This window comes from Taeniopygia guttata, chromosome 1A (assembly GCF_048771995.1).
Source record: "Taeniopygia guttata chromosome 1A, bTaeGut7.mat, whole genome shotgun sequence".
Lineage (NCBI taxonomy): Eukaryota > Metazoa > Chordata > Aves > Passeriformes > Estrildidae > Taeniopygia > Taeniopygia guttata.
This window is the reverse complement of record NC_133025.1, coordinates 52,610,995-52,626,469: the sequence shown is the minus strand read 5'-3', so window position 1 is coordinate 52,626,469 and position 15,475 is coordinate 52,610,995. Positions and strand designations below refer to the sequence as shown.

Sequence of the window (15,475 nt, the reverse complement as noted above, 5' to 3'; positions counted from 1 at the left end):
GAGGTCTACATGCATCTGATGGTGGAGACACTTGTCTGAGCCAGTGCTGCTGCAGGGATGCAGTTCCTCAGCAATGGCTTGTATCCACACACCTTTAACAGCTGCCACGCAGGAAGATTTCTGACAATGCAGCTGGTTTTGCTGATGATACGGTGATTTGACTGACACAGCTTCCCATACTGGAGATAGGCCTATGTGTGAAACACCAAGTGTGTTTATGCTTTGTTGCATGAAGTCTGGCACAAAACATGAGATTGCACATGTATTTGGCAAGTGCAGTGAGTATCCTGGAATACTATGCCACTGCTGTTACACACTGTCAGATTATCTCCTATTGCCTTTGGGGTTTGAAAGTAGAGCTGAACCAGTCTCCTGATTAAGCATGCAACCTAGCTCAAGCCATTGTGGACTGGCAGACATATGATGGAGAATCTCTCTGCTTTCTCTTAAGAGTACCAAAAATTCAACCTAGAAGAAAAAAGAAGTGCATCTTACTTGGGAGTCCATATTTTGTACTTTGTTAATGTAAAGTGTGCAGCACTCTTATAAGCATCCTGGCCCCAGTTCAGCAGAGCACTTCAGCACACACTTTCCTTCAGTTACTCACTTACATTAATGCCATCATGTTCCACGAGCACCAAATTTTGATCCTAATGTTTATTCATTCTCCAGCGAAGATCTTCAGTAAACTATTTCTACAAACATGTTAGCTAATAGTTTGTTCACCTTTAAGTACATTTTGCAAAAGGGCAGACTTTGTATGGTTCTGCTGACCAAGGACAACTCTTTCAGCACAGAAACAGTCGTGCAGACAACTGTACTTCACACTACAAAGACTCAAGAGCTCACTCCTAAACGTATCAAGTGTAACTTTACCCTCATGATTGGCCCAACACATGTTTAAATGTTTGCAGAATGTTCCTTCCCTGGTTTAGCTTTTATAAAGTATTGCCAGATGAGGTAGTCTTTGCACTCAAGCTACCCCTAGAAAAATATGTTAGCTCTCAAAGGCTTTATTATAAAATGTTGGAGTTTTCAAGGGAAAAAAGCAATAGGGCTAAGGAAGGGTGAGGGGCAGGGCAGAGACAGACAGATGAATGGACAGAGGCATTATTCTATAAATTAAAATTTATGTGCTGAAATCAGAACACTGCCAGCAAAGCCGACTTCATTTATCCGGCCCCTTTCAAGGAGTTTAAAGTCACTTAAAGGAGCACTTCCCTCACAGCTACACTCGACAGATTGCCAATTACAGCCCTGCTGAGAGGATGGAATTTCTTTAGTCACAACTGTACATCTGCCCTGGCAGTAATGGGCAAGGTCCATGCCTTATGATTAGGTTACAAAGAAGTACCTCTAAACTGGAAAGCTTCCACACATCTGAATTTGCTTGGTATCAATAAAAAAAGATAAGGTTGTCTTTACATCAAGTAGACAAATTCAGAGGTTAATTGCTATTAGCAGGGAGGTCAAAAGGATACCTAAACAAGACCCTACTTAAGGAAAACACATGTTTGTAAATGCAGTACAAAGAGCTTTCAAAGATTATTACAGGGATATCCAGCATTGTCCATGGTACGTACATCTGTGCAACCTGGCACTTATAGAGAGAGCTGTCAAATGTACACTGGCAGTCTGGAAATATGCAGTAAAAATTTGTGAGATAGAAGTAAAATATCTCTAGGGTGGCTTCAGTCCTAAAGTTAAGCATCTGATCTAAGTTAGTCAGCTAGATTCCAAGAGAAGCCTCGAATATGTCATTTATCCCACTTATCTGAAAAAAAGTCTCCCAGGAAGGAGCCAACCACCCTGGGAAGATGCTGATCTCTTTTGACTAGAGAGGGACACTAGACCTGCAGCATAGACCAACTGCAGAAATGTTGGATTGCTTTATTTTAGTGAGATTAAGCCCATCTCTTAGGATTTACTGACTTCAACATTTTCTGTCAGGAGATAGCAATATTATCACTCTTTATGCATCACTCAAGAGGAAAATCTATGTGTTTAAAGTCCAGCTTTTGAGAGGACACAAACACTTCAGTCCTTGATGCAGTAGTCACTTAAATTCACAACAAGTACTCTTAGCTTCAAGAGAAGCACACACTCAAGGGCCCCTGAGGTCACACCCTCACCTCTGAGCAGCTCTTGTGGGTTCAGCTGCACAACCACACATCTTCCCAGTGCTACCACATCTTAAGTTACAGCACTGGCTGCTACAGGCCAAATACTGACTCTGACTGCTTAGAAAACGCACCAGAACCTGACATAGGTGCTCATCCTCCTCAGACAAGATGAATTCTCCATCGTGGAGCTCAACTGGCTCTGCTGCAGAAGCACTGCTCCTCCCCCCACAGGGCCAGAGAGGGAAGTTTTACTCCCACAGGACTTAGTGTCTGCTTCCTAAAAATGCTGTAATCTTTTTCACTTTTACAAATATTTTAACTCAGTAAAAGCTATTTAAAGTAAGAATGAGAAAGGCAACTGGTCAAAGAACCACAGCATACTTAATATTTTTTTCTTCCTGAGTTCCCATCCATATTTGAAGTAACTTTTGTTCCATTTGCAACCCACATGCTGACACAGCATCCCTCCCCTTTTCTGTTTCCAGATCCTTTTATGAGTTTATTCAATAAAAAGACAGATACTCATCTCTTTTCAAGTACAAGAACATGCTTTTGAATAACTCAATATGCGATAGTGTAACAGTACGCCAAGACAGCCCTTGTTTTAATCAGTCATATCAACTCTCAGAGCAGAGCTGCCATACACATCTCATCACCTTCTGCATTTACCTCAGAGCTATGGAAATGTGTAGGGCTACATTCAGGCTTCCTGTTCTTCACAGAGGAAAAAAGGGTGATCCCCAGGGACACGGCTGCCTGACCCAGGTCCCCCTGAACCTCTGGAATCTATATCCCATGTCAAACACGCAGCCTCCCTCCTTGCAGCAACCGGCCTTTTGGTGGGTGTCTTTTAGCATGCACACAGCCTGACTCGCTGAGCTAGTGCTGGGACATAAACAGCACATAAACATAAACTGACAAATCTTCCTAGCCATGTCCCAGGAAGAAAGGAGGCAGAGGAGGAAGACAGGATAAGGAAAGAGGAATGATAAGCCAGCCACGAGACAGACAGGAAAGTGTGCAGAGATGGACAGGAAGCGGATGCTGGGATTCAGGGGGAAAAGCTGCAATGACAAAACTAGCAACTTGAACTGGCTGGTAAGGGAGGACCAAAGTCTAGTCTTATCTAGAGCAGATTAAGAGCAGACCTGTGCTGACCAGGGAAAATAAAGCAAACAAGGACGTTGGTTAATGGGCTGGGAACAGAAACAGACATCAGACTGGTTCATGAGGGAGGGTGAAATGAAACTGAACTGTGCAGTGGGAGCAAGGACATGAGGTGATACATTCCACCATCTCCCACCTGTGACTGACACAGTGAACTCACACAAGAAGCAGCTCTTCCAAGCAAAGATTTATGCATCTGTGAAACACTGGTAACTCAGAGGGAAGGCAGTGCTCAAGGCAGTCTCGTTGGTAAGGGATGGGCTACACAAGGAGTAAGGGTTGGTTTGGTGCACGATCTCAAGAAACATGAACATCAGGTCTGCAAGAATGTAACAGAACAGTCAGGGAGGAAAATCACATTTACTAACCTTCATATATGGTGATGATATGAGGGTGGCTGAGGGATGACATGATCTCAATCTCCCGTCTGATGTGAACCATATCTTGTTCATCCTTAATTTTGTCCTTACGAATGGATTTTATTGCAACCTATAAATGCAGGAAATCAAGCATTATTCTTGGAACTGCACAGATGCATCTAATCCACTAAGAAGAGTTAAAAAATAAATACAGATGTTAGATGTTGGCAGAACATGGAATGACCAAAACAAACCTTAAAATACAAACCTCCATGTAGCTCCCTCACTGTATAACAATAAATACACTCTCATTACAGTGTGATGGGTGACATTATGTTTTGGGCTCTTCAGGTCTTAAAACTTCAATAAGAGAGAACACAGCATCTTTTGGAAAGATCTCTGTGCTAGCCTAAGCACTCTCCTTATGCAAATGGCAAAACTCCCCAAGAGATTTTGATGAGATTTTGACATTTGCTAAGATGTGATTGCATCTGACAATTTTGAAAAGAAATTTTGAGACAATTTCTTTGAAAAAATTTTGAGATCTATGATGGAACAGAGGCAGGAAATCCAGGATGCTGATTATGCATTAATATGCATGTTAATACATAAAGGATCCCATTAACACAGGTTTGCCCATGGTTCTCTGAAGCAGGCAAACTCTTCAGGAGTTATGACTTATTCAAAAATCAGAATAAATAAATCTTTGAAATTCACATCTAAACTCGTCCTCATATAAACCCAAGGCTTGAGGTCCTACACAACACTTATGCAGTCACTGCAAAACCATATCCTTCCTGCATCCTTCCTCAATCAGCAAGCTTTTTTACAAGCATATCATGTGACTGGATGTCTTTCCAAAAGGCAGGGTGGGAACAGAGGAAGTGATAGCTGAACTTGCAATATAAATTCAAATTATAACAGTCCTTGTGAGTGTGTGTATGTGTGTTGCCTGTGAAAAAAGGGCTTATCTGAACATCCCCATAAATAATCGTGGAGGTCATCTCATGCCCTATGAGAAATGCAGAAAACAACAATGCAGAGAAGCTGGTGGGAGAGGGAAGGTGAGGGCATTGTGCATACTGAATGGCAGCATGGCCATTATTGTATTCAATATTTACCCTGCATTATTTTTTTAAGCCAGAGTTCAGGGAATAAATTATCAGCTAGCTCAAAACCAACAATATGTCTTTGAAAAACATCACTGACCTGCTGAGATGACCACCCTTTTATGGGTAAACCAAATTTGTGTCATTCTTTGCAGCCAACTACTGTGGATTTCTCCTGGGAAAACATTTGCAAATCTATGATTTACATTATTTCCCCAGTTACTCTAGAAAAAAAAAATTCACTGCCTACTTCAGTAATTGCAAGTGGCATGACCAGTATTGTTTTCATTATATGATGTAGCATTGAGGATATTGAGGAAAGAAGAGAAAAACTTACAATATTATAAAATTGAAATGTACATAAACAGGAGCCAGTTTAAAGATCAGGTTTCCTAAAAAGCCTTCAACTCTGAAAAGCAACATTGTTCAAAAAAGCATTAAGCACATGCCCCATCCCCTTGAATTCCCAAAGACTGCTGCACATGCTTAAAATTAAGCTCTTGCTCAAGTGTTACCCTACTTTGGGACAGCAGAACAAAAAGAAGTCAAGGGATAAAATTATTTGCATGTTAAAACCAAAACGATTTTTTTTTCCTCTTGACCTAAACATTTGGAATAGAGATTTTAAAAGTAACAACATAGCTATAGTCTTATTTACATGGCACATATTTCTAGAAAAGGTAATAAAACAGATCTTAATTGAATGAGTGACCAACATAGCCTCCAAGTAATTCTAGAGATGGAAAAGGCAACCAATTCTAAAGATGATATTGGATTTTTCCCCTTCCTACATTTGCACTGGGACTGACTGCAAATGCAAATACACCCTCATACAGAAGGATGTGGGTGGCTCTTGGAGCAGTATGTGCATTCCTACAAGAAATAAATATAGACATGGGTAAAAACACATTTTTTATTAAAAGACAGCCTTGTACTTGGCTCTGAGGAAGAATTTAAGAAGGGTTTCATTGTCAAATATACAACGGGGAGCAAATTCTTCCCCATTCACCGCTGGTAAAGTAATAACAGCAGCCCAGAGGACATGCCAATCTCCTGATAACTTGACTGCGAGCTTCAGAGACAGGACTTTTGCACATCTACCCATAATTACTGCAACTTGCCTCTGTGAAATAATTGTATATAAGAAAACATATTTTAGATACAAAAATGCAAACATGATTGAAAAGTCTGGTGGCACTTTGTAAATATATGTTTGGATCAATATTCTAATGCAAACAGATGTGTTGCCTGAGAACATATTTTTGAACAGGACCAGGGAGTTTACATTCTCACAATCCATGCTGAAAATTAAGGCACCTTAATTTATAAAGGCTATTCCTAAAAGTTTACCCAAATCTCAAAGATGGTACTTAAGCTCTCCTGAAAGCATCACTTCCCAGTTGCAGGGGTAGAATTCAACAGCCCATCCAAAGTACTCTGGGTTTTGTCAGCGACATCCAGGCTGCAATATCTCATCCCAATATAAGGAAAGAACACATGCTGAACACATCTCTTGGGTTTTAACATTCAAGACTTTCTCGTCCCTCACTCAGCTCCTTCAGATTACAGTGACCATCATTTGGAAGCAAGGAAAGACAACTGGCAGGTGTGAAGTATCTTTATTCCAGTGGTGTCAGTGGAGCCAGGGCAGCTCCAAGCATCCACCTGGCCACAGTCAGTCCATCCCCTGCAATCCTGACACGCAGCAAGAGCGCTGTGTGGGAGGCAGTGCCTCCTGCACGTTACCAGTGCAAGCACTCGCACGTAAGAAAGGTTTACTCACACGTACTAACAAAGTAGTATCACTGTCTATTTGCACAGCACATAAGCTGTAGCCATTTATTAGTTAAACCTTGATAAGCAAGTGGTGAAAAAGCACAATTTATCCACTTTCAGAAGATGAGGAAATCAAAAGAGAAAGGCAACATGACTCCTAAAGGAAACAAGGACAGTATCATCTCAGAAATTGCTGCCTGTCTCTTCCTTCCAAACTGTGCAACACACCACAGAAATGCCTTACTCAACAAATCATCTGGTTATTAAAGGATAATTTCTGATACCTTTCCCCATGTTCAATTGCTATTTTTCTCCTCAGAAAGGGTGTCAGAAAAGTGAAAGGGTCAAAGGCATCTCAAAAAGTACTTTTCACACCATGCCATCTGCCTGATGTCCTGCACAATCCCCAAGTGGATAGGTTCCACACTTCAAAGGCTGCCAGCCATGCACAGCCTTGCTGGTAATCTGGTCCTAAAGGCCAAACAGTGAGTGATCAGTGTCAGCAGACTGTCACTGTCAGACGTGGCATCCCAGAGCAGGATTAGTAGCGAGCAGGACAGCCTTCATTCCAGTTCTTCCCTTCTAAGAAACAGATTTTTCCCAGTCAAGTCTTTCACCTACACCAGTCTGCTCAGACCACGTCAGCAAGAATACCTGGGCTCAAAGTCTACTGATATGAAAAAAAAACACAAACAAGAGAGCACCCCAGTTGGGTTTTATTCAGTATTTCATGGAAACATCACAAATCACAATCACATTCCAGGAATTTATAACATGTTTCATTGTTTTCATATCTCTGAGCAAAATAAGACCCCTAGCTGTATGTTATGGTATCAGACCATAAAACAAGCCTCCCTTCCAGGTATTCTAAAATACCAATAATATAACTTCTTTCATTAAATTTATTTCTTTCAGAAATATATTCCAGAAAATACATTTTCAAAGAGCGCTTACGCTTTTAACACCAGACAGAGCTGGCTCAATTTTTCTAAACCCCACTTACAGGACTGCTGCATGATGGACCTGAATAACTTCAGCATAATAGGAAATCATGTCAATTGAGAAATACCTTATGAAAGAACTTGTTTGTTCATTCTTAAGGCTCCTTTCTTTCTTTCTTTCTTTCTAGCCTGCTTTCTTGCTTTCTCTGAAAGCAGCGGCTTCACTGTGAGTAACATCAAAATTTATTAAGGGTCACAGCCTATGAATCAAGACTACAGAAAAAGCAACACTCTTTTTTTACATCAGCTACATTAACTACTCCAAATATTCCAGCTCAATATCTGCAGGGAAAGTGCTGTTAGTCCCTCTGGTACTCTCAAAACTGTATTTAGACCTCTACCACACTTTTCAATATATTTTACTGGGTTTAAGACTTAGATAATTTAATTATAGTATTTTTAGTAACATTACTGGTGGAGGAATTTGTATTTTTCCTAGCTTCTTGTCTTAATGAGAATTTCAGATAACTCCAAGACCTTGCACTCAGAGAGAGTAACATATCAAATTCCTAATAATGAAATCTAAAGCCTCTCACCCCAACAAAGCAGGTTCAAGTTCACCCAAAGCCCCTATAGACACAGTATCCAATCTGGCAAAACACTTTAGCACATGCCTAACTTCACACATGTGAGCAGGCCATTGACTTTTGTGGGACAGCTCACACATGCAAAGTTAAAAACATGCATGAGCACCAAGGTCACAGCTCAAAACTAGGCCATGTGAAATTTCCCTCTGGGGATCATTACAGGCTGTGTGCACCAAAACCATCCCCAGTATCTTCTGCAGCATTGATGGCTGCATGGTCCCACACATGGGTCAGGAGGAGAGAAAGACCATCAGAGACGGGACGAAACTGCCTCCACCTGCACCACCAGTTCTGGTATCAATCTCTGCTCAGAAGGAGGTTCTGCAAGTACCCTCTCCAAAATCTATGGCACAGGCAGGGGGTGTGAATCTCTAATACTTTACAGATTAGGCAGGCACTTCCAAACTGCTCTGCACAAGCACAGCCCCAAGCTTCACTGCTGCTCTGCCTTCTAGAAGCAGATAGGAAAGAGGGAGGAGAGCTTTTGGCTTCTCATCCCTCCGTGAGTCAGCTTGCAGAGTGTGCTGGGCAGGAAGTGTAGAGAAATAAATTGCTTTCTTCAAGGCTGCAATAAATTACTGGTTTCCATTTGCTGGAAAGAGGATTTATACTCACTCCCTGAACTGGTGTAGAGAGATTATAAAGTATTTTCCAGCACACTTCATGCTTCTTTGCTTTTGTTTCATACAAAATACTTCAAAAGTACGATGGTTGCAAAGGTTTCTGTACATTCAGTTGTATCTGTGAGAGAAACGTCTTTCTTCCTTTCAAGCTTCTTGGCTGCTTAGCAGAGCAAACGGGTAGAATTTATTTTTACAGAGCCTGATCAAGACCACTGTGTACAAAAAAGCATCTCCAGGTCTAAACATCTGGCTAAGGGCATGGCAATAGGTGCCCATTTCCATATCAAATCTCCATGTCTGCTGAGTCACTGCTGGCATCATCGTTTACAGCTGAGCAAAAAAAGGCTGTATTTTTATCAAAGAGAAAATCTGTTTCACTTGATTTCAGGAAGTTGGTTCATGTGTTTGTTTTAGTCTAATGAACCTAAGCTTGCCTCATTTCCAGCTGAGTTGTGTGAATATAAATAAAGATAGAACTAGCCACAGTGCAGTCACAGATTTTTAAAGTCAGTGGCTGCTGTAACTGAGCCTGACTACTTAAATGCCACAAAACATTGACCCTTCCCCAGCGATTTCTGCATGCTGTACATTCAGACCCATTGAAAACAATATTCCACTCTCTATTATCTATCAAGGCTATTTTTAGGACCATAGTGAGATATGAACTGTTTTTTTCCACCGAGGGATGCTGTGACTTTTAAGCTGGTTCCAGCACTTGTACATGCCACCCATGCTCGAACAAATTCCAATGGGCTCTTGCAATACTATTGTGGAGAGTCAAAAAACCAACATCAGGACAGAGCGCGAAGTTCCCTGAGAAAGGGAAACCAGCATGTTGCCACTGAGCAATATGTCAGAAAATATGCTTAAAGAAAATTATTAAAAACCATTTTATTTGGGTGAAGAGGGAGGAGAAGGTTAAATACACATAAAACTCCTCTTTCTGAAAGCTGTGAACTGAATCCATCCCCACCCAGCAATGGGAAGTGGGTGAGCCCAGCCAGTTTCACAGCTCTGCTTCCTTTCTTTGAGACTCGAAGGTGGGAAGTACAATGTGCCAAGTGCCAACGGGGTGTGGAGGTAAAGAATAGGTTGATCAGCCAGGGGAGGAAGAGAAAGGGAGAGCAGAGGATGTCTGGGGGTGGGGAGAGAAAAGGTACATTGTTCTTTCTCCAGCTTCACAGAGCCAAGTAAGAAAGAATAAAGTCTGGCACCATATAATGTTTTTTCCAGGGGAGTCTCTGCCTATGGCTCTTGGCCCAGACGTCACCAGCTCAAGAGGAAAAGAAACAAAGCTACAAAATTATGTGGTCCCTGAGGTGGCTGCAATCAAATGATAAGGAGGGGGATGCTGATAATATAGTTGCATTGAAATGGCACTTCCAGAGGTTGCACAAAGGAGAAAAAGGAAAGGCAGGGGGCGGGCTGAATAACCACCTAATTGACCTGTGGACCTTCCTGGTGGGAAGAAGGATCCATGGACCAATATTCCTATGGAGAAATGAAGCATCCAAAGGGTTCTGAAAAGGTATGCTCATGAGGACTTCTTTTTGTAAGCCTCCTACCACATGATTATACCTTTGCTGTGTCCATTTGCTGAAAAAAAGTTATTTTGAGATTCCAGCCCTGAGCCAGATGCAGCACTAGAGAGCATCATGCAGGACGAGTAATTCTAAGAACAAGCTTCTGCACGGTCACAGAAAACATTTCACCTAGTCACTGAAAAGCTGACAAAAGGCCACTGTGAGTGTGAGCAAAATGAGTGCCTGGCGTTGTGCAATCTGCTAACACATCTCTGAGAGCTCTCCCTTTCAGGGAAAGAGTAAGGTTGACACAACGCCATTGTTTCGGAGATTGTTCATTTTCACATCCTAAAAGCCAGATCATCTCCATGGTGATACTGCCCAGGAGACAAGCATTCAACAAAATCCTTATTAATTATTTATCAGCAGCCCAACTCTATTGTTTGATAGGCTGGCAAACTATGCAGTAATCGGGAGAGTTGCTCAAAGCAGTAACGGTGCCATCTGCACCCATGTGAGCCTTTGCTGATTTAAATCTCAGCTTCTGCTCATTACTTTGTTCCATCACATGTTTGTTCATGTCATGGATGTTACCAAGGACAAAGCCCTGTTATTGTTGTTGCCAGCCAGCAGCTGTACACATAAAGGGCAAGGATGCACGTGCCTCGATGCACCTCTCAGGTCCATGTGCAATACCATTTATGTGGTATTTTTTAGAGCTGCTTCACTCTGCATGGTAACAGCATATAGCAAACATCAGCATCTCCATGTTTCATTCCCCTCTTCACAATGTACCAGACATTATATTTCTAAAAAACAAAGCTGATGTCACTACTTGTAGAGAAACTCACTCTTATGCCAAGGCAGTAGAAGTCCCGAGTCAGTGTGATAGATGTTAAATCAAAATTCCATTTGTATAAGCTGACGCACAATGTGCCACTGTCTCTGGGCAAATGAAGGTATGATTACCTGAGGTTTAATTTTCCTTTTCTGGTTCTGCTGGATATAACTGCTGCTATCATATCATAAATGATGATTCACCAAGTGGAGAAGAGGAATTAACTATTCACAAACACTCAGCAAGGGGATTATATATTCTCTCCAGCTCCCCCTTTATTCACAGAGAAAGATGTTTGTGGAATCAAGTTTTTATGAGCAGTAGAAGGTACCAGATGAACACATTTATACTGTACATATATAAAGTGGGTGCCAGGAGGAACATACAACACCCTTCCTTCACTTCTTCCCTCACCCCCGCATACGGTGCTTGTTATCAGGATTTGTGAGCACATTTCCTGCGTAACTACTGCCTTACTGGGGAATTTGCATCCCTCCATTGTCTGGTACTCACTACCCTCAGCTCTGTATAAAAAGCCTGGCATATTTACACCATGCATTCTCTGACAAATTTCCCTGGCAGACCTTTCTTCATTTAATGCTGAGAATCCTTGCCTCAAGTCATATATGTCAGAAATATACTAAAAAACTTCTCCCTTCCCAAAAGCTTTTTACACCATATTACTGAAGTCCTAAATCATAGCACTGTTCAGTTCTAGAAGAAAGATCCTACAAATAACCACCATCCCTAGCAATAATGATATGTTTCCCTTACTGATGCCTCAAGTTGACCCTTCTCACCCCTCCCCACTGTCCCAATAGCATGCTACCAAAAATCTGCATCCACTTCAATCCTCCCTAACCACAGTACAACAAATTTGCTGTGGTAGGAGCAGAGGTTGCAAAAGATTTGTTGAAAAGCAGAGATCTTACATGATAAGGTTATTAAAGATGTTTGCAGCTGTGTCCTGTCAGGACCGGAGCCCATGGCTGGTCTGGTATCCTGGGAGAGTCCCTATCATGTGCAGACTTCACCCTCCTGGAGAAAAGAGTGGAACTGCTTACATTTTCTCTAATACACTTCTAACTGTAACTCCATATCCTCCATATCATGCACAGATTGATGGGAAGATCATCTCCTTTCCAATGTCTAATAACTCACAAATATCTCATCCAACTACTTTCAAACTTTCAAGAAAAGCTCAATGCTTAGGCACCTAAGAAATTAGATCTGGAAAGAAACTGGGGTAGGGGATTTCCCCAAGGCAATGGAGGTTCATAACTGTAATTAAAAAAGAAAAAAATATGCTTTACAGCTTCAACTATGGATAATTCTCCTTAATAGATGTTAATCAGCACTGAATGCCACATTCACTGAAAAGATGAAAACTGCATTTACAGTTAACTTCTAGTGAAGTTGCCAAGCAGATGTTTATTTTTGGCTTCCACATTTACCAAAGCCAAATGCTACACTGAGTTGGGATTTCAAAAAGTCTAATTGCTTTTCTTCCAGGTTACAGTTTTGTTGGAACCAAAAAGGGGGGGGAAAGGGGGGGGGGGCAAAGCAGAAAAACAAAAAGGCTGACTTCACTTTTAAGTAGGAAAAAAAACTGGTAGCATCCATTTCTATCATGTCTGTTTATATCATAGTTTAAATGAGGTTAGAATTGTGCAATCATTATTGATCGACTTCCAAACACAGCATAGTTCCATCCAGCACATGAGCAAAAGAGGAAAAGTCACTGAAAGAGAATCCTGTGTCAGTCAGTCTTTTAACTTCTGCGAGTCTGTGTGCAGACTGTTTAGCACTAATTAAATTACTGGCAAGTCAGGATAAAGAGGAGTGAAAGAATTCACAAGCCCCAAGTTCACTGTTCTCAATGTTACATGGATATTACAGATCCACTCTCCAAACACTGGAAGATAGATTTCACAGTAATTTTGGGGCTTGATCTCACAACTACCACAGCTGCTGATGTAATGCAAAATGCTAACCTGAGGCAGCAGAGAGGGACTTTAATTCAATGTTGTTTTTTCATTGTGAATAAGCAGTGAACCACACTGAAGTAATCCTCCAAAGTAGGAGTGCACACTGTTCAAGGCATCAATTTGGGGATGAAACAGAAAACCGAGATATTGGCTAGGTCATTATAAAAAAGCCCTTTATGACTTTCTTAAGAAGACAGGTATAAAGCCCTGGTGCCTGGATCTAGTTCCAGTTTGAAAATTACACGGTCTCCTGTAATTCCTCCAATAATTTAAATTGGAAATGGGGTTATTCACACCCTCTAAGCAACTGCTGCAAACTGTTACAATGTGCTGCTAAATAATGGTAACCTTAGCAGTTACCAGAGTCTCTAAAGTGATTTTACAGGTTTAGGCAAAAGGCAGTAGATCAGTGCAAGGCTGTAATTCACATTAAACAAGGAAGAAGGTTAGACATTGTTTGAACTCTTAGAACCAGTTTTGTTCCCAAGAAACCACCTTACAGCACATTTTCATTCATTGGTAGGTTCTGCTTAAGAAAGTTGTGGATTAATAAATGTAACTTGGATTATTTTCTCTTTTTCGCTGAAGCTTCTGTGAGTTCAGAGAAACCTCAGAATCACTGAGAGCTTTGCACATCTTTATAATGCCTCTTCCACCAGAAATGTGAAGTCAGCTGGTATTGTGTGGATCTTTTGATTTTGCTCTCCAGTTCTACAGTCCTTCTGAGAAAAAAGGGAAGTGCTGTTTCACCATGAGAATTACAATAGTACAAGGAAAAAAACTTGGGAAGAGTCTTTTCTAAAAGAAATGTCTGTACTTTCAAGCACCACAACACTCATTAAAACCTAACACCATAATGTCTGACCACCTGAAATTCCAAATTAACAGAATGGAATTTTTAAGTGTGAAGAGATTTTTAAACCTGAATTTATAGGCTTTAGTCCTTCTGATTTACATTGATGAGCAAGGATTCATTGTGCAAAGACAGTGGGCCACAGAAATTATATGATGGAAGGTGCACAGATATGTTTAAACAGCACAGTTGGAATGGTTAATGACATGGAACTATCAGAAGCACCTGTATCTAGTATACTTTCCTAAATTGATCTAAGATGAATCAAAATATAAACACCACTTCCTGGTGGGAATCTAGCAAACTATAAATCTGTATCCTATCTGGAAAAATACTCACTCTTGGAAAACAAAAAGATTGGCAATCATGTATCAAAGCCTCACCCAGATTATTTTGCTCCAGGGCTTACAGATAGCTTTGCAATATTAAACTCATTTTTGTTAACACAGTGCTTCAGTATTACACTGTTCTTCCTGGACATTACCTATTTAATGGTCCCTTCTGGGAAGGGACTGTCTTAGAATTTATGACGGAATCTGGTAGAATTACTACAGCAGGAGGAAAGGAGTTTGCTAAGATTTCTTCCCCATCCGTCTCTGATTTCTGAGAAATATTTACACCCCTGAAGGTAGAGGAACCTCCTGTTGCTCCCTTCTATTTATTGAAAGTAGATTACCAGGGCCACCCTAATGGCTCAGGAGAGAAACACAGGAACAGGAACACTCTTGCTCCCTGCAGCCAGTTGGGCTTGGATTGGATGTGAGAGCGTGAGGAATGAATTACACTTTCCTACAATTAAGTGGCTGGTGATTGAGCAATTCTGCAGCTTTAAATGCATAATTCCAGCTTTCCTCACTAGAAGAGGAGTTTACAACTGTAGGCAGTTGTTCTAAGCTGTTATGAGGAGACTTAACTTTGGAAGGGGAAAAGAAAGCACAAAGCAATTATTTTTCAGGATGGAAAGCTTTTGCCTAAGAACTCCCCCAGACCCTGAGAGCTCCAGGACTGTTGCCCCCTTCTTCAACATGCACAGACACCTTTTTTGGCACATGTTTTGGCTGGAGTCAGTTGAACAAGCGAGAGTTAGAACTCATATTTCTGGGATCCCCTTGCCAGAAGCTAAGCTGTTAGGTAGTGTAACAACAGCAGCCCAGGCTTCCCACTTCACCCTGCCAGTGACCTTCGCACAGACTTGGACATACACCCTTCCTCAGAGTGAGGAGCAATTCCCTTTCATGCTGCTCAGTCCAGAAACTCATCTCAGCAAATACCACAAATCATGTCAGACCGAGCAGGACTATTAAAGCAGTGCTGCATAATACGAATTGCTGTCCACAAGGGACTGGACCAAGAGACTGCCTAACCCACTTTGTTTAACTTTTTAGTTGAGCAATCCTGAAATGGGAAGCTGCATTGCTATTTTGGAAATTACAACTTTAATCTCATTTGAACCACACACTCCTCAGTTAAACTGCAGAAATAATTAAAGGACCAACTCCCAAATAAGACATTTTTCTACATTTCCTGA

The 15,475-nt window shown here is 41.2% G+C and overlaps 1 protein-coding gene across 1 annotated transcript in view; it reads right to left on the bottom strand.

The window, feature by feature from the left end:
• NUAK1 (NUAK family kinase 1) overlaps positions 1–15,475 on the bottom strand; it is a 46,788-nt gene that overhangs the window by 19,692 nt on the left and 11,621 nt on the right. The window contains exon 2 of the mRNA XM_002196646.7: positions 3,659–3,779. Coding sequence (XP_002196682.2) covers positions 3,659–3,779 — 121 coding nt within the window. The remainder of the gene's footprint in view (positions 1–3,658; positions 3,780–15,475) is intronic.